At 49.4% G+C, this 19,084-nt stretch overlaps 1 protein-coding gene across 1 annotated transcript in view; it reads right to left on the reverse strand.

Annotated features, from left to right (window-relative positions):
- The window catches only part of Tmem132b (transmembrane protein 132B), a 238,253-nt gene that overhangs the window by 138,090 nt on the left and 81,079 nt on the right, over positions 1-19,084 (reverse strand). Inside the window, exon 2 of the mRNA XM_060382307.1 lies at positions 17,975-18,866. Within this exon, the coding sequence (XP_060238290.1) occupies positions 17,975-18,866 (892 nt within the window). The remainder of the gene's footprint in view (positions 1-17,974; positions 18,867-19,084) is intronic.

Here is a 19,084-nt window from a genome sequence, read left to right on the forward strand (position 1 = left end):
CCTCCCCCACAGTGGTCTCCTAGGCACGAAGAATGCTTACAGGATACTGGGATAAAGGATCATCACTGAGGCTTGAATTCAAACATAGAAGTACTAGCTACTGTCCGCAGACCTGGCTGGGCTTCTGGGCCCTATGGCGGGCATCCTGAACGATACTCTGAGCCTCCAGGCAGGATCTAGTCACTCCTTTCCTGGTCTTAATTCTGGACAGAAAAAATCTTCCAAAATGCCAAGGCAAAGACAATGTCTACCTGCACCAGAGGAAAACTATTTGTCTCATGAGGCTACTCTAGGAGACAGCAGACAACCAACCAATGCCCAGATTATGGTAGTCCAACAATTGTGTTCTCTCTCTCTCTCTCTCTCTCTCTCTCTCACACACACACACACACACACACACTCATGCTGCCAGCTTTAAAGTACATCCCCCACTCCTTTAGACACCTGCCCCTATACAGCTCTCACGCATCGAGGCCCTGTCCCACAGTGAACTCTTCTCCCATGGCCACAGTGTACTTGAAACAACTCTAGTTCACACATCCTTATCCTCAGTTTAAAAAAATAAAAATAAGATTCTCCAAGAATCTTAAAGGCAGTTTTTACAGGCTGAATTTGATGGGTTTGTTCATAATGGGTGAGGTTAATCTCATATCAGGAGGGCTTTAAAAGAAGGGGATGCTGAAAAGAAATTCAAGTCATAGAGGAAGCAATGCATGCTGGGTATTAAAAACGCTTGTAAAGCCAAATTGTTGATATGCCCCCTGTCTTTTAAGCACAAGTTATGAAATTCTTCTTAAAGCTCTCCCAACTAAATCCTCCTTAACTTTAGGCTATATTTGTTAAAGCGATTTAAGCTCAAAGAAATGCAGGTCTTAAATATTCACTAACCTTGTTTTAGAAAAAAATATCTTAAGACTTGGGGATATTCTTAGCACTTGGTATTTTAAAACTATAATATCCAAAGCTACATGGAAGAGATTAGTGGCCCCACTGCTGCAGTAAGCTGGAGGTTTCCAAGGCTAATCAATAAAAGTTACCAACACAGTGTCCACATAAAGGAGGGGTTAGCCAAGTAACTCAGGACAGGCTAACACACAAGGGCAGTCTTCCACGAAATGTAACTATCTCAAAAGGTAAGGTTTAAGGGCTGGAGAGGGCTCAGTTTGTAAAGTGCTTTGCTGCTCTCACCATGGACCCCAGTTGTGTTCCTAGCACACAGGCCTGGAGGCTCACAAACACCCGTAACTCCAGCTCCAGAGGGATTTGACACTCTGTGCTGCAGTGTGATTTATTTTAAGTGTCTCGCCCTTGAAATGACCCTCTGGACTGTCTCTGACATAATCTGATTGGCCTGCTCTTTGACCACTTCCCCCTGAGGGGGGAGCAGCCTTACCAGGCCACAGAAGATGACAATGCAGCCACTCCTGATGTGATCTGATAGACTAAGATCAGAAGGAAGGAGAGGAGGACCTCCCCTATCAGTGGACTTGGGGAGGGGCATGCGTGAAGAAGAGGGTGAGAGGGTGGGATTGGGAGGGGAGGAGGGAGGGGCTTATGGGGAGATACAAAGTGAATAAAGTGTAATTAATAAAAAACAATAAAAATAAAAAATATGCAATTAAAACAAATTTTAAAATGAAAAAAAAAGAAAGAAAAGAAATGACCCTCTGCCCTTTGCTATCAGTTGCCTCTTGGACTTCGGGGGGAAAAAAGAGAGGATATGAAAGCCAGCAGTGGCTGACAGCAGGAAGTAGTCGGATTAGAGGTAGGGAGGAGGGGTCCAGCTGAAAGAAGAGCAGTGTCAGAGAAGACAGATGGGCAGGAAGAAATAAGAGGGGGTAGAGTTGGAGAGAAGAGGAGAGACTGAGCAGAGTGGAAGTGAGAGCTGAAAGTGAGTTGGGCTAGCAGAGCAGAGCGAAAAGAGAAGACAGCTGGTGCAGTTGAGCTAGGAGAAGCTGAGCTGATGTATCTATCATTTCACAAAAATATTGGAATTCAGAATGGCCACTTCAAAAGGTTCATACCCAGTTTCTAGGAACTGGAAAGTTATCTCAGATAAAACAAAGTGTATAATGGCTTAAATGTGTGGGACCAGAAGGTCAAATAGGCAGGTTAAGGCCTTACATGGTGACATAGCCATAAATTTATGGGGACAAGATTTGTTACAGTAGTGGGGAACTCAGATCAATATTCCCTCAATACCAGAGGGAATCCTAAAATAAGGGGTGAAATGTTAAAATGCTTCTGGAAAATAGATTGAAAATGTCAACCAGAACAACCACAGACTGTGCAGGCTGTCCAAATTTATAGAGGGGGCCACTGCTGAAATTATACCAATGGCCCTACCCTTAACATGGCTGACTAACTGGCCTGGGTGAATAGAGGTATGGCCCTTAACTAAATAAAAATTACAGCTGGTACAAGAGAAACTGGGGGCTCAAGATATGGAGAGTCTGCCAGCCCATGGAAGTCCCCATATCAGAAGGAAGGAAGGAAGGAAGGAAGGAAGGAAGGAAGGAAGGAAGGAAGGAAGGAAGGAAGGAAATTGGGGAGGTGAAAGGTGAAGAATGTTACCATCTGAACGGAAGTCAGTGAATGTTTTGAGTTGGGGACACAAAAGGCTTGTGGATACCATCAAAACTAATAAAGTTCAGAGCTGAGCAGGGAAGTCTTCTGAAAACCTTGGCCACTGACCTAAAATGAGCGAAGAAGAAACCCTGACCAGCCACTGTCTTTCCCTGCCAGCCAGAAAAGCCTGGATAAGAAACTTTCAGCATCTGACAAGTAATGGGCCTATGAGTAGGACTTGGGTTCCCTGCAATACAGAGCCATCCATAATGCAAAACAACAACGGGCCTGTGAGCAGGAGTTTAAGACAGACTATGCTACATACTGCACCTTGCACGACCCAGTTGGGGCTGCAAGCAAAAGGTCCACAGAGCTGGGAGTGGAAATAAAGAGACTTCAGTGAGGAACTCCTGAACCCAAAATGCTAGAAGACAAGACAGTCCAGGAATATAAAAGATTCAAGAAGCAGTGCCCAAGTTACAGGAAAGAGAAGCATCGTTGTTAGATTCTTACTTCAGTTGTGAATATGCTCCTGAGAGATCAACAGGAAGATCACATCAGGCACCTGGAAAAGACATTGGAAAAGAACCGAGAAGCAGCTTCAGAGCTGCATAATTAGTAGCTAAAACAAATGGGGGTGGGGCAGAAATAAAGTGTGATTGATTTTATCTGTCTGGCCCTTGAAAGGAACCTGTGCCCTTCAGTATCAGTTACCTCTTGTGCTTCTGGGAACAGGAGAGGATATAAAAAGCCAGCAGAGGCTGGCAGTGGGATTGGAGGAGTAGGATTGGGGAGTAGGCAGAAGGAGGGTCCCACTAGAAGAGCAGGGTCAGAGAAAACAGGTTGGTGCAGGAAGAAAGAAGAGCAAGTGAGGCTAAAAGGAAAGAGATTGAGCAGAGTGAAAATAAGAGACAGTTGAAAGTGAATTGGGCTAGCAGAGTGAGATGACAGAGAGGAGAGGCTGGTGACAGTTGAGCCAGGAGAAGCTGAGCTGAGCCAAAGAAGGTATTGTTATGAGACAGTTAGGAGGAGAACCCACAAAGCAGTGAAATAGTGAAGAAAAAAAGGGAATTCTTCCAGCAGGTAACTGTATGCTAGCAGAGGCAGGCCACGCTGAGAGCCCATTTTTGAACCACTATTTAAACTTGAAAGAGGCAGAGAAAAGAATCCAGGTGAGGAGACCTCCAAGTGCCCACCACATGGGACCTGCTGGGACACCCACAGAGCAGATAGGATCTCCCTCTGTTGCCCTTCAGGGTAGGTGCTGAAAACACATGTATTTTTTTGTCCTTTGAGTCAGAGGAAGAGTGGGGGGGGGGAGGTGCCGCTAAAGGAACAAGCTGATCTCTGAGAAGCATGAGGCTCAGCTCCAAGAACTGGGATGGGCAGAGTCTTCTGTAAGCAGGAGTGGGCATGCCCCACCCAACAGCTCACGTCCACCTCAGGGAGGCCAAGCAAGGCAGGCGCCACAGCAGGAAAGTATCCGCATCTGACTTTGCCCCTCAGCTAAAGCTTAGTTACTTTTGGTTTATTTATTTTATTACATTGCCTCACTATGTAGCATCCCTGGCTGCTCTGGAGCTCACAGAGGTCCACCCGCCTGTGATCACCACACCTGGGAATAGACAGCAAATGGTAGAGCGGGTAACACTCCCATCTGCCTTCTTGGTGATACAAGCTGTCTGTGGATTTGTGATTTTCCTCCTTGCTTGCAAAGTATCTCGTAAAGCTATTTACAGAAACTGGGGCTTTATTCTGACTCACAGTTTAAGGGCACAGCCGGTCATGGTGGGGAAGGCATGGCATCAGAAGCATGAGGCAGCTGCTCACATGACATCCACAGGCAGGAAGCAGAGAGAGAAATGAATACTGGTGCTCAGCCCCCGTTTCCTTTTGTATTCAGTCCCGGCCCCGAGCCCACGGATGGCACTGCCCATGTTTAGGGCAGGTTTTCCCATCTCATTTAACCCAATCTGAAAACTCCCTCATGGGCATGCCCAGAGCCTTGTTTCCTAGGTGACAATAAATGTCAAGTTGGCAATATTAACCGCCACACTGAGCATGCCCAAAAGATGTTGCCTTCCCCCACCTTAACCTTCCTGAGCTAAGCATGCTGGGAAGTGTGCCCATTCTCCTTCCTTCCTGAGTTCTGACCTTAAACTGAGTCTGCGTAGGAATATGCTCCCCGCCGCCATCCAGAGCGCTTCCTGACTGGAAAATATAACGGACAGACTCCCCAATAAAATCTCCACATTTCCATTGCTGGAGAGAGCATGACTCTAGAAAGAGCACCCATATCTTCTTTACCTAAAGTTGCATAATCTTTCCCCAGCCTTTGGCTTTTTGCCCATACTGTGGGCTCTGGGCTCATATGGGTACCCACTGCCTTCCTAGGGCAATCCCATTGATTGCCCTAATCTTCCACCGCAGGGACTCAGCTAGGAATGTGCACATCTCTGGACAAATCAGAGACGCCACATTTCCACAACTAAAATAATGTTTTGTTTTGTTTTGTTTTGTTTTGTTTTGTTTTGTTTTGAGTATTTTGATGCCTCTCCCACACAGAGATACCTGAATGTAGCTGCTCACTCGAAGATGCATATTCCACCCGCTAGAAGAGAGGTGGGCGTTAGCCGCTGGGAAGGGCAGTTTACAGGGCACCACACCACCGCGGCTGCATCTGCTGCAAGGCCGGACACTGCTCTGCTCCTCCGAGAAAGGACGGGCAGTGGGTCTGCACCTGCTGCCCCCCTACCCACCCTGGGCCTCACTGAGGACATTGTCCCGGTGTCTCCCCAAGCAGATGATAACCAGCATGGTGTCAGGCTGTCTTTTCAGACTACGGGTCACAGCACTTTCCACACCCAGGCTGACAGGGACTCCCCTCAGCCATCCAAGCTATGTTGGCTTCCCAAGCCTGCGGGAGCCACCGGCCTTGGTTCTCAGAACCAGAAGCTAATGGCTCTCGGGGATGGAAACTCACTCTCACGTGGGTCTGAGGGCCAGACCTCGGATTCATTCAGGCGTTAGCAAGGCTGCTTTCTAGGGAAGCTCTGAAAGAGAGCCCTTTAATTTTTAATTTCGTGTGTGTGTGTGTGTGTGTGTGTGTGTGTGTGTGTGTGTGTGTGTAAGAGAAGTGCAAGTGCTTGTCATGGCCAGTAAAAGACATCAGATCCCTTGACACCAGAGTTACAAGTGGTTGTGAGCTGCCCAAGTTAGGAGCTGGGAACTGAACTCAGGTCTTCTACAAAGGCAGTAGACGGCTGAGCTATCTCTCCCACCCCATGGAAGGGATCCTGCCTCTGCCTCTCTTGGAGCCCATGCCTTCCACATGTACTTCCTCCTTCATGCTTCCCATAACACTAAGACAAACAGGTTTGACTTGATTTCAGAGGCCTAAAAGTAGCAGCCAGTGAGGAAAGCCGGCCTCAAGTTTGTCCTGGCCTCTCTTCAGCCCTGCTCCACGCTATAGGCATGTATCTATGCTCCTGCTGGGAGCCCTCACACTCATGTAAGCCAGGAAGCAGCCAGGCTGACACTAAGTTCACAGCTTCATGACTCAGATCTCTGGGGCCAATCAAAGCACTGTGTCCTCCTAGACAGTGATTGATTTAAGAAGGAAACATGTGACCCAACCAAAATTTCCCATCACAGGGCCTCAGTTGATTGACTCATGAACAGACATGAGCAGGAATTGTCAGGGACTGGCGTGTGTGTGCGTGTGTGAGTGTGTGCATGCGCCTATCTCTCTGTCTCTCTGCTCACATACAAACCCATGCAGAGACCAGATATAGAGTGTCTTCTATTCCTCTCTACCTTATTTCTTTGAGACAGTCTCTCTCTATGGGACTGAAGAGATGGATCAGTGGTTAGAGCACTGACTGCTCTTTAGGGAGATCCAGGTTTAGTTCCAGCACCCACACTGTGACTCATAATAACCTGGAGCTTTCCTGGAGATCTAAAGCTGCCTTCTGCCTCCTCAGGCACCAGGCATGCAAGTGGTGAACAAACATACATGTGGGCAAAACACTTATACACATAAACATGAAATTAAAAAAAGAAAGCAAGACAGAGTTTCTCGCTGAACTTGAAGTACATCTAGAGGCTGCTAGACGGGCTGACCAGAGTCTCCTAGCACCCACCTGTCTGTACCTGTCACAGGCACAAACAGGCATGCTGGACTTTTTACATGGGTGCTGTGGATTTGAACTCGGGTCCTCATGCACGAACAGCAAGCACTCTTAACCCACTCATCCATCTCCATAGCCCCTTGTCAGGTACCTTGGAGCCTAACTTTCTTTCTACAAAGCCATAAGTATTCGATGTATCTGCACTAGACAATTTGTATGTCAACTTGACACAAGCTAAAGTCATTTGAGAGGAGGGGACCTTAAGAAAATACCTCCTTAAAATCTGGCTTCAGGGCATTTTCTTAATTAGTGCTGGATGGGGGGGGGGCAGTCCATTGTGGATGGTACTATCCCTGGGCTGGTGGTCCTGGATTCTATAAGAAAGTGGGCTAAACAAGCCAGAGGGAGCAAGCCAGTAAGCAGCAGCCCTCCATGGCCTCTGCATCAGCTCCTGCCCTGTTTGTTCCTGTCCTGACTTCCTTTGATGATGAACAGTGCTGTGGAAGCATGAGATGAATAAACCCTTTCCTCCCCGAAGTTGCTTTGGTCGTGGTGTTTCTTCACAGCAACAGTAACCCTAAAGCAGTGTCTGAGATATTCCTGAGGGTGAAAACAGTAATAATGCAGAGACAATAGGCAGGTAACAATTGTTTTCTAGGCATGGATTGGAGCACCTCTATCAGCAAGAGCCGATGCTGTCTCTGGGTTGTCCATTTCCATGAACCAGTGGTTCCCCTTAGGCCACAGCAATTGAATATTAACTGACAAAATCCGTCCAGGCTCTGACATTTCTGCCATGCAGAGGACCATACGAAATCCACCCCTGATTACAGAAGACACACAAAAAGTTAGCCCTGCAATTCAAGGGCAAGAAGATGGGATGGAGAGAGGCTGCTTAATATTCTCTCCATCCTTGGGAGAAAAGAAAGCAAATATTAAATCAAGGAAATCTCTTGAAACAGTCAGAGAGCTTGCCTTTGTCGCATCCATCACTTCGGTAATAAATATTAATAAACAAACCCAAGACAGAAAAAAACGCAACTCATAACTCAAAAGTAGCCTGACCTTTTATGGAATTAAACCCGTTTCTGTTGAGCCTGCTATTTGTAGAATGTTTCTGGTGACATGCATTTTCATAGCTCTATCGGAGAATCTTCCACCGGGGTCTTCACAGACACGGGTGAGCCACTGTAAGATGTTTTCTTCTCTCTCTCAGACACACACAGGGGTTCGTTCCCTCTTATGTGTAGGATACACCCTGTTTAAGTATATCTGTCTGCAACCAGAGTGCTCACAGCCACCGGGACACAGCAGGTCCATTCTCAGGACCTTATCTAGCCTCACACTAATTCTTGTACTATAGAACTTTCTCCCACATTCTGGACCCACAGATAAATGAATACTTTAAATCACCCCTTAAGGGTCCCAGGGATGGGGGCCAGTCAGATGGCTCAGTGGTTAGGAGCATTTGTTGCTCTTGCAGGGAGGAATGTTTGATTCCCAGAGCCCACATGGGGGGCGGCTCACAACCATCTGTAACTCCAGTCCCAGGAAGATCCAATGCCATCTTCTGGCTTCTGCAGACACTTCATACTCATGGTATGTATATACACATGCAGGCAAATCACATATAGATATATAGATATACAAACACACATACATATATATGTACATACACATATATATATTAAACAAATGTAAAAGAAAGAAAAAAAGAATAATCATCCTTAAGACGTTCTTCAACCTACCCAAAAATGCAAACAAAACCACCACATGTCTCTTTTCCCCTTTCAAAAAGGACCACCAGCCATGGAATGACCCAGGGCAGGAACTGGGCACATGCACTTGACACTTACATAAAGTTCAGAGGTCAACTCTCAGGAACCTGTTTTTCCATAGTGGCTTCTGGGGACTTCAAAGCATTGGGCCCGTGCAGCAAGCACTTTTACAAACGGAGCCATCTTGCCACTCCCCACTTCTTTACTCTCTAATATTTACATCTATTTCCATCCTCCTATGGCCATTCCAATATTGTCAACAGTAATAAGCAATCCCTCCCAAGCCACCCACACACCCTGGTCTAAAGACAAGAGAGGTAGCTGTCATTCTGGGGTTCTCTGCATGGACAGAGGCGCAAAGAGCAGGAAGCAAACAAAACTCTCACCATCCACCCACGCGGGTTGCTCCTGAGGTTCCCAAGTTCCCTTGGGGTCAGTAGAAGGAGGAAGTAGAGTTCTGATGCTTCTCCTACCAGGCCTGAAGCCAAGGGAGCTTTTGCAAAGCCACCCTAATCCCATCTGCTGAGACCCAAGGCAGAGAATTCAAGAGCCTGCGAATAGCAGGCAGGAATACACAGGCTCTCGGCTGGCGGATTCTCTGTGGAGCTGATAGCAAGGACTGGGATTAAAGACGCGCATGCACCACCTTGAAATTTTCACTAGTGACTGGGGGTGTGATGTCACGAGCTGCTTCAAGTCCCTACCTTGACATCTCCGCCAGGATGGACTGTAATGCGGAACTATGAGCTCAAACAAACCCTTCTCCCCAGGCTGCTTTTCCTCGGGGTGTTTTTTACAGCAACAGACTCAAAACCAGGACACCCAGACCCCCTCCTTCCCACCGCTCCGTGATCATTTTTACGAAACCAGAACTTCACTTTGGAGATTCAAGCCAGAGGTGCCCAGAACGAAAAACATCCGACACTTGGTCCCGTGCTGGCGATGCTGCTGTGAGGCGCTGTGGAACCTTTAGACCGTGGGACCTCATGGGGGAAATGGGTCGCTGGAGGTGTTCCCCGAAAGCACGAGCGACCTGGCTTCCCTCCCTAGCTCCCTCAGCTTCCTGGTGCGCAGACACTGCATAATGAGTGGCTGCCTCTCGCTCCTGCTGCCTTGGGTTAAGCGAGTCCTTCCACCATGCCTCCCCACTATGATGACTCCAGCCTTGAATGCGTCCTCTCCCCTGCAAGGCCCTCCCGTGGTCATGCTGGACCCACACAGACAGTCTAGTTGGATCGCCAATGTCACGCTAACCTGTTTGCTGCTCTCAAGCTCCTTCAGAGTAGATCCTTCGTCCTTCTGTCTTAAGTATGGGGAAACTGAGGCACAGAGCCCAATGTGGGGACACTGAACTGAGCCACCTGACCTCGATCTTGGTTCCTGAGGCTGACTCACTCCGCCTCCACGATATTTCTGCCTCCCTCCTCCAGTCTCCAGCCTCCCTGGAGTTCCCTCTGCCTCAGTTGCTCCTTGTCAGTCTTCAAACGTGACTATCCTCCTGCCTCGTCCCTGCCCTGAGAACGCATACACTCCGAGGGCAGGTGTCCTGATCAGTGTGAGACAGATCCACCCTTTAGGACAGGGGCTCACAGAATGCCCTCGCTCACCCACGAGCCGATGCTTGGAGCCCCAGAGGCACACAGAGTAGCTGTGCACCATAACATTTAGCAAACTCGGGCTACCTGCTCGTCTCTGGGGGAGTCTTACACCATGGGCATGGACACGGCTAGGGGATTACACGTTTCACTAGCCTACTCATCCACGAGTGGGTTCTGCCGCCATCATCTCCAGAGAAACGGGGGGGAGGGGGGACTGGAAAATCTGGGTGTGATGGCTGGTTTTGTCAAACCACCTGGAAAGGGAGTCTCAGTGAGAGGGTGCCTAGATTAGACTGGCCTGTGGGCATTGTCTCGGTTAGTGAGAAGACCCATGCCATGGTGGGTGACACCATTCCCTAGTCGGGAGGCTTCTGAACGGTCTACGAGTAGAAAAATCAAGTTGAATGCTACCATGCATGTGCTAACCCAAGGCCTTCTGCTCTTGACTGGGGATGTGATATGAACAGCTGCTTCAAGTTCACGCTGTCTTGACTTCCCCTCAATGAGGAACTGTAACCTCGAACTGTGAATCAGGGATATTCAGTCACAGCAACAGAAAACAAAGCTAAGATGCTGGGTAACTCAGGTTACTTTCCCACTGCCAACCATTTCCATGGATTTTGTTTCAGATCATCCTCTGTGTGAGAGACAAGGATTCCCTTATGCAGCCCAGGCCTACCTCGAACCCATGGTGATCCTCCTGCCCCAACCTCCCAAATGCTGGGTCATAAGAATGTGCCATAAACGCACCTACTTCAGTTTCCCTAGGTGCCCGTGTGTGGGAGTGCCTGCCGGTATGCTCACTCGCTGGAAACTGTGCCTGGGTACATCTGTGAAGCTGTGGTGGCTTCGCTGCAGATCGTGCCATGAGGACCCCATGAACTCCTCAGAGGCCGTTCACAGCACGCCCACTGGACGGCAGACTTCCTTCAACGCTCCAAAGAGGAGAGGGCAGTGAGCACCGTTTGTCCTGTGAGTCCTCCCTCAACCGCAAACTTCATTCACCCCCTCCGGCCATTCCCTCCGGACTCATATCCTCGGGAGGCGAGAGTAACCCCTACATTAAAGGGGAGAGAACTGCGACGAGGGGAGGTGAAAGAGCCCCTGTTCCAGACAGCTGGCTGCCGGTGAAGGTGGCTGGGCGAGGGGGCACAGACAGCCATCGCAGACACAACCAGCCAGCGACCTCTGAAGAAACAAACCCAAAGGCAGCTTCGCCTAAGGCTGATCCCGTTCATCAGCTTAGAGCAGCGCTTGTCAACCTCCCTAATGCTGTGACCCCTTAATACAATTCCTCATGGTGTAGTGACCCCCCCAGCCATAACATTATTTCATTGCTACTTTGTAACTGTAGCTTTGCTACTGTTATGAATTGTAGCATAAACATCTGTGTTTTCCAATGGGCTTGGGGGGCCCCTGCTAAGGGGTCATTCGATGACCCCCAAATGGGTCAGTGACCCACAGGTTGAGAACCGCTGAGTTAGAGGCCCGCACACAGTCACTCAGCCTTTCTGGTCCTGGAATCCCTGGACCACGCTGTACCATCTTGCTTTGTCCCAAATACCATCTGCGTGACTACTTTTTCTATTTTTCTTGAAAACTGGCTGGCTTTACATTACCTTCTCTAGGAAGAGAGAGACACATCCGCTCTTGCCATGAAAACCAAAGCAGTCTCACATTCCGTAAGGAGAAGAAAACCCCAAAATAAGTACAATGAAAACAGAACAATGTTACTGAATTCCAGCCAGATGCCGCAGTCTGCCAAGGGCTTGCAGCCTGGGCCGTGGGTTCTTGTTGTTCCCAACACAATCAAGCAACAGATGAGACCCACAGGTGGCTGGGGGCGCCACAGACCATCTCCCAGAAGCACCTGGGACAGGAAGCAGACAAGCACCAGTGACCAGAGACAAGCACCTGTCCTCAGTACTCTCCCCCCGCCCCCACCATGTGCTCCCTGGGTATCGTAATTCTGCTTCTTCCTGCCTGGTGCTACCCCGGGTGTGGGGACACACTGGTGCGCAGATGGTGTGTAGCCGACTGCAGATCACAGTACCTTTTGGAAGGATGCCGAACTAACAAAACATAGCCCTTGCTGGGCCGCGGAGGTGAGTCTGTGTTTGTGCTGGGTCTCACCCAGCCAGGCTGTGGCTTCCCCTGAAAGCCTGCCCCGTCACCATGGTAACACGAAGCCACTTGCGCACAGTCAGCCAAACTTTCTACCCAGTGTTCCAGAGTGCTGTGGGCTCCCTCAAGACCACAGCAGCCACCAGTTCCAGAACAAGTCGCCCCGGCTGACGGGCTGACAGTTACGTAACCTAGCGGGTGCCACACGCACCTGCGTCCCCGCTCGCTTTTCTCCTCTGTCAATGCAGCTTCTTTTCAGCTCAGAAGCCCAGGAGGGCCATGCTCTGTTCCTGGCTGTAATTAACTCCAAAAATATGTGTCCTTTCACAGTGAAATGAACCTCTGAGCAGAGACCTGGGGAGGCTCTGAGGAGATTTGACACGGGGCCTGAGAACTGATAATAAGGTGGGCTACAGGCACTTCTGACCCTTGGAAAGTTCAGCCCCTGCGTGTGTGTGCGTACATACACACATGCATGTGGAAGCCAGACTCTTGAATGTCACTCAAGTGCCAACCACCTTATTTTGTGAGGCAGGGTCTGTGTGTGTTTCCGTCTCTTTGTGTGTATCCGTCTCTGTGTCTGTTTCTGTCTCTCTCTGTCTCTCTGTCAGTCTCTGTCTGTCTCTGTCTCTCTCCCTCTCTCACTGGCCTAGAACTTGAAGAATAAGCAATGATGGCTAATCCTGGTTGTTAATTTAACTGCATCTGGAATCAACTCAAACCCAAACTGCTGCACATCCCTGGGAGGGATATTCTAGATTGGATTTCCTGAAGTAGGAAGAGCCACTCTAACCCTGGGCCACACCTTCTGGTGGCCGCTGAGATGAAAGGACATGGAGGAAGGAACCTTGCTTTCCTGCTCACCCCCACTCTCGCTGGCAGGTTCATCTGTCCTGTTGCTGCAGCTGGTATTAAACCCAACTTCTGGATTCCAACATGGACTGAAGAGCAGCCGCTCTCCAGGAGTCCTCCAGGACTCCGGCACCAGATTAGGACTGCAGAGACATCCAGTCCTGAAAGACTACGAGATTATCCCCCTTCAGTCAGGAGACAGCCATTGCTGAACTACCCAGACTGCATCCTGTGAGTCACTCTAATGAATCTCCTTCTAATGCACATGTTCAGCCTATCTGTCTGTCCCTTCAGAGAACCCCGGCTAATCCAGAGTCCCCTCTGATTGACCGGTGCGTCCCACAGAGCCACCCAGCTCCACCTCCCCAGTGCTGGAATTACAGGCCTTGCTTTTTGCATGGGTTTTGGAGATGGAACTAAGGTCCCCCTGCTTGCAAAGCAAGAAATTTACTTACTAAACCTTCTTCTAAGCCCAGCGAGCATCTAAATGAGCCCTGTGTGTTCAAATGAGTCATCCAAGGACTGGATATTCAACTGAGCCACCCGGGCCTGCATATTCAGAGGAGCCATCCAGGACAGTACATTCAAAATCCTCTCGACCACAGGTTGGCCCTGGGGGTGAGGCTGATTCTCACACTAATTTCTTGCCCATATTTATACAAAGACACAGCTTTTTTTTTTATCTCAGCCCAACTATATTCCAGCACATTGTGTCTTATCTAGATGCCACAAAATTTCCATAACAGCAGAATTTACATACAGATGGCAAATAAATAAAGCTTGCCTGTGGCTTGGTCTGCGGTTCTTATGGTCAGAGGGTCCTATTAGAGCTTTATGAACTCACTGGATGATAGAATGTTCTATCTGATCTTACAGATTGCTGCCGTGCAATCCAGCCCTGCTCCAAAAAATGAAATTAATTCTCAGCAGTTCTTCTGCAGTGTGAAGGCACCAAAATTGAGTTTCTTCTGTAGGCAATGCTAGAAATATTTCTCATTTCTCATTCAAACCACAAATGGGTCTCCTCTCTCTCTCTCTCTCTCTCTCTCTCTCCCCTCCCCCCATCCATTTTTCCTTAATACCATGAAATTGCAATTAGCCTGTGGGGCACAGACTAATCAGCACAGAGATTGCCACTTGGAAGTTAGTCTAGGCAAGAAAGAAAGAGCGAGGGCAGTTTCTACGATGCAAGATGAACTGGGAAAGCCAAATGCACCCCATAGCACCCTCATACTACCCATTGACAAGCCCTGAGGACCCAAACCACATTGTCACAGTCTGAACCAGATGACCCCTGTGTTACACAGGGAGGCAGTGTTTGTGAATGAGCCGGATTCAGGCCAGTCCAGCAATGCTCATGAGAATCTAGCCACAGGACTGCCTCCACCCAGCAGAATTTTAATGGAAAGTATCAGGTCCAAGAGGAATGAGCCTCCGGTGAGAGAGTGCTAGGAGCTGGGGGAGGTCTGGGCTCGCCTTTCTTTAATCTCAGTGTCCAAAGGCACTCCCTAAACACAGCCCAGAGCACGACACCCACAGGCTGTTCATCTGCCGAGCATGGCCGCAACACATCAGGCCACAGAGTTGCAGACAACCGCTCTTGTTGCTGCTGCCATTGTTGTTTTGGTTCTTTGAGGGGTTGGGGGACAAAATTTCTCTGTGTAGTCCTAGCTATCCTAAAACTATGTAGACCAAGCTGGCCTCAAACTCAGAGACTGGCCTGCCTCTGCCTCCCGAGTGCTGGGATTAAAGGTGTGTGCTACCACCACCTGGCAAGCACTGCTCCTGAAAGCTCGGTGTAATGAAGGAGAAAATAAGGGTGTCTTAGGGTTTCTATTCCTTTGTTGAAAACACCCTGACCAAAAAGCAAGTCGGGGAGAAAAGGGTTTATTCGACGTACACTTCCACATCACTATCCATCAGCAAAGGAGTCAGGACAGGAACTCAAACAGGGCGGGATCCTGGAGGCAGGAGCTGACGCATGGAAAGATGCTGCTCACTGGCCTGCTTTCCACGGCTTTCTCAGCCTGCTTTCTTATAGAACTTAGGACACCAGCCCAGGAATGGACCCACCCACCATGAGCTGGGCCCTTCCCATTGATCACTAATTGAGAAAATGCCTTACATCTGGATCTTATGGAGGCATTTTCTCAACTGCGCCTCCCTCCTCTCTGATGACTCTAACTCATGTCAAGTTGGCAAACAAAACTAACCAGCCAGTACAACTGATCCCTTATCAACTTGGCACACAAACACGATTAAGCCATAACCCTTCCCTTCTTATTCATCCCCAATATCTCATATTAAAAACATAAATAACTTTTAAAGTCCCACAGTCTTTACAAATTAAAACACATTAAAATTTCAGTCTCTTTCTCTTTAAAAGTCTGCAATCTCTTTTAAAAGTTCAAGGTCTTTTTGAAGACCTGTAAAAATCAAAATTAAATTAAATACCTTCTTCAAGAGGGAAGAACAAGGGTTCAGTCACAATATGAACCAGGCAATACTAAACTCCAATGGCATAAATAATTCAACGTCCAGTGTCTGGGATCCACATAGGATATTCTGGGCTTCTCCAAAGGGCTGGGGTTGCTTCTCCAGCTCTGCCCTCTGGAGCACACAGAGCTTGTCTTCCATTCTCTGGCTGGCTCTACTCTGCTGCTGCTGCTGTTCTTGGTGGTTGTCCATCATACTGGCATTTCCAAAACTGCTGGGGTCCCTTGCTGGAACTGGGCTGCACTCTCGCCTGGCATAGGATCTCTTCATGGTGCCAAGCCTCAACGTCTCTGTATGACCTCTTCAGTCCTGCACCTTCACCAACGGCTTCTTCTGTCCTCTCACAGTGCCAAGTCTCAGCTCCTTTCCATGACTCCTTCGTGCTTTCAAACCCAGAAGCACCTGGGTGACTCTTACACATCACCAACTCCAGCTGCCAGCACAACTGTGGCTGCCTCTGGAACACGGCTTCTCTGTGCTCTCAGGAAACACTTCCCCGAAGATTTCACCTCAGTGATGCTGGTCGCTTCTTCATCACTGCTAATTTCCCAGCTCCAGCTAACCAGCATCAATTATCCCAGTAACAAAATAAGTTTTGCTTTTGTAGTTCTGGTATCTTGTTAATCACAGCTGATTCTTCCGCCCCAGATAACCAGAACCACAGAATCTTAAATCAAAATAGAAAACAGCCCTGAAAAGAGTCTTTAATCTTGCCTCTGAAATGTCCCAAGTCAGGCCTCCATCTTCTGCACTGCTCTCAATATTCTCACGTTCCAAGATACTACAGAACATTCTGCTGAGGTGTCAACACTCAACAGTTCTTCTAGAGCAAAGTTCCAAAGTCATCCCACAATCCTCCCTAAAACATGGTCAGATCTGTCACAGCAATACCTCACTCTGGTACCAACTTGTCTTAGTTTATGTTTCTATTCCTGCGACAAAATCACCATCACCAAAAAGAAAATGGGGAAAAAAGGGTTTATTCGGCTTATACTTCCACATCACTGATCATCACCAAAGGAAGTCAGGACAGGAACTCAAACAGGGCAGGAACCTGGAGGCAGGAGCTGATGCAGAGGCCATGGAGGGGACTGCTTACTGGCTTGCTCCTCATGGTTTGCCCAGCCTGCTCTCTTACAGAACTCAGGACACCAAGTCAGGGATGGCCCCACTCCCAATGAGCTGGCCCTGCTCCATTGATCACTAATGAAGAAAATGCCTTACAGCTGGATCTCACAGAGGCATTTTCTCAACTGAGGCTCCTTCCTCTCTGATGATGCTAGCTTGTGTCAAGCTGACATACAAAACCAGCTAGTACAAGGGTTTATAGAGGTTGGTTTAAAACAAAACAAAGCACTAGGAAAGATGGGAACAGAAATGCTTTGATAAGGGGTCATCTCCCCAGCCTCAGAGTCTTGCCTTTATTATACCCGTGTGATCCTGGTCTCTTGCTTAAGGTCTTTCTTCCATTTGGACTCACCTCCCTTACCCACCCTCAAATTCTGCTCACCCTTCAGGGCTCTACATGAGACCTTGTTGGCCTGTGGTGCATGCACACACACAGAGAGAGAAAGACTTTCCCTACTCTGGCTTCAATGTGATCATTCAGTGGAGAGGTCGGAAAAATGCCTGCTTTTGTAAATATGCTTTATTGCACTCCACCCCCTCATCCTGGATGTTTGCAGGCTTCAACAACAAAGCTGAGAGTGTCCTCAGAGAAACAAAACATGGCACAAAGAACCGAGTTGCCTCTGAGCGCGTTCCAGAATGTCCCCACCTCCCCCAGCCGTCACCTCGCTTGGGTGAAGGTCTCACTGTACTGGGCTCAGGGCTTGCAGAGCTCTCACTGCTGGGCAACCCGCCGTCCTTGCACTGAGAAATGACAGAACGACCCACAGCAACAGAGCACCGGCCCCCCAGGAGGGCCTCAGGTGCCTGAGAGTATGTCTGGGACGGTCTGACACTGCCAGCCCATATCTGTTGCGTGGTCCCGACTCCGTTTTCCAGAGCATTCACTGAACCATAAACACGCATCTCTTACAGCCCACAAGTGTTGTTCTCAAGGACCCAAGAGCTATTTCTTTGAAATAGAGTCCTCTGCAAAGACAAGGCTGTCTCCCAGGCTCCAGGCAGGACAGACCTCTAACTAATTCAGTCACAGCCGGACAGCAGACAAAGCTGCTGTCACATCCACGCTGCCAACCCACAGCACGCTGTCACTCTTTCACTCTCTCCTCCCTCCCTCTTTAACTGCCCCAGCCGACTCCCATGAGAATAGAGGTCAGCTCTTGGCTGTTGGTAATTACTGGATAAAACCCAGCCTGGCCACCTTAGCCCTCAACAGCGATCAGGTGACCCACCCCATTCAGCTCAGGGTTCACCAAGAGCCAATTCTCCTCCCAGCTGAGGCCAAAAAAAAACCACTTACCGAAGAGTGAACTGGTCTGCCACAGAACCACCGGTCAGAGAAACCAAAAAGGTGGCGGTGTCTCCTTCTCGGATGAGGTTCAGGGGGATCGACAGGGCGACATTGTCATCCAGGTTCACCAGGGACCACCTCAGGTCGTCCTGGGTCGGGTAGACCACCACGCTGCCGATCCTCTCCCGGGCGGGGAGCATGGGCTGAAGCTCCTCCTGTTCTGAGTGGATGTTATTTTCCCATTTGCCCTCCTCTTCCAGTGGGCACTGACCGGCCTCGTTGGCTGGATAAAGGGCAAAGAAGAGCTCCATGGCCGTGCCACCCAGCAAGGCCGGGATCTCCTCCTCGGGCTCCAGGTCCAGACCCGAGCTGAACCACTCAGGCAGCAACTCCAGCTCCGCCACGCACAGCCCGGGGGCCCCCCGCAGCCGGCAGCTGGCTGCCACCTCCCTGGCCTCTGGGAAGGCGAACATCTTGACACAGGGGAGATCGTCCCCAGGGTCACTGTCATCCCAGCCCATGCCGGTGACATAGAACAGCGTCTGCACTTTGGGTCTGTTGGAGAAGATGGAGCTGTCGAGGATGTGGGACTTGAGCCTCCAGTTGAAAGGGAACCTCTCCATATTTCCAAAAGGGGTGGGCGAGAGCAGGAAGTCCCAGGGCACCGCCTTCTCCACGGAGAAGGGGCCGTAGCTGGCGTTGATGGCAGGAGGGCTCCGGGCTCGGTGGATGAAGAGGGTGGCGGATCGGGCCTGCAGGCTGGCGTTGCGCATGAGGTCCTGGTTGGCCTCTTTGAGGGAGAACGCCTCTTCTGCGTCAGAGACCTGGAAGCTGGCTGGGAGATAGGCAGGCAGGGAAGAAAACCTCTGCAGGCTGTCGGCAACGCCTCGACCCGTGCTCTCTGCGCAAGAAAGCAGAGTGGAGTCAGGGTCAAAGTCTGTTCTGAAAAGTGAGGAAACGGACATACGGCCATCTCCACCCACCATCCTAGCAAGGTGCACCATCGCCGGGCAGTCCCCCGCCCCCCATGCACTATAAAAAAAAGTCAAAGAATCTTAAGAAACTTTCAGGAAAGCCCAGTATGAAATGCAAAGGAGAAGCACCGGCCAGAAATCCAAC

Source organism: Meriones unguiculatus, chromosome 4, assembly GCF_030254825.1.
Source record: "Meriones unguiculatus strain TT.TT164.6M chromosome 4, Bangor_MerUng_6.1, whole genome shotgun sequence".
NCBI classification, from domain to species: domain Eukaryota; kingdom Metazoa; phylum Chordata; class Mammalia; order Rodentia; family Muridae; genus Meriones; species Meriones unguiculatus.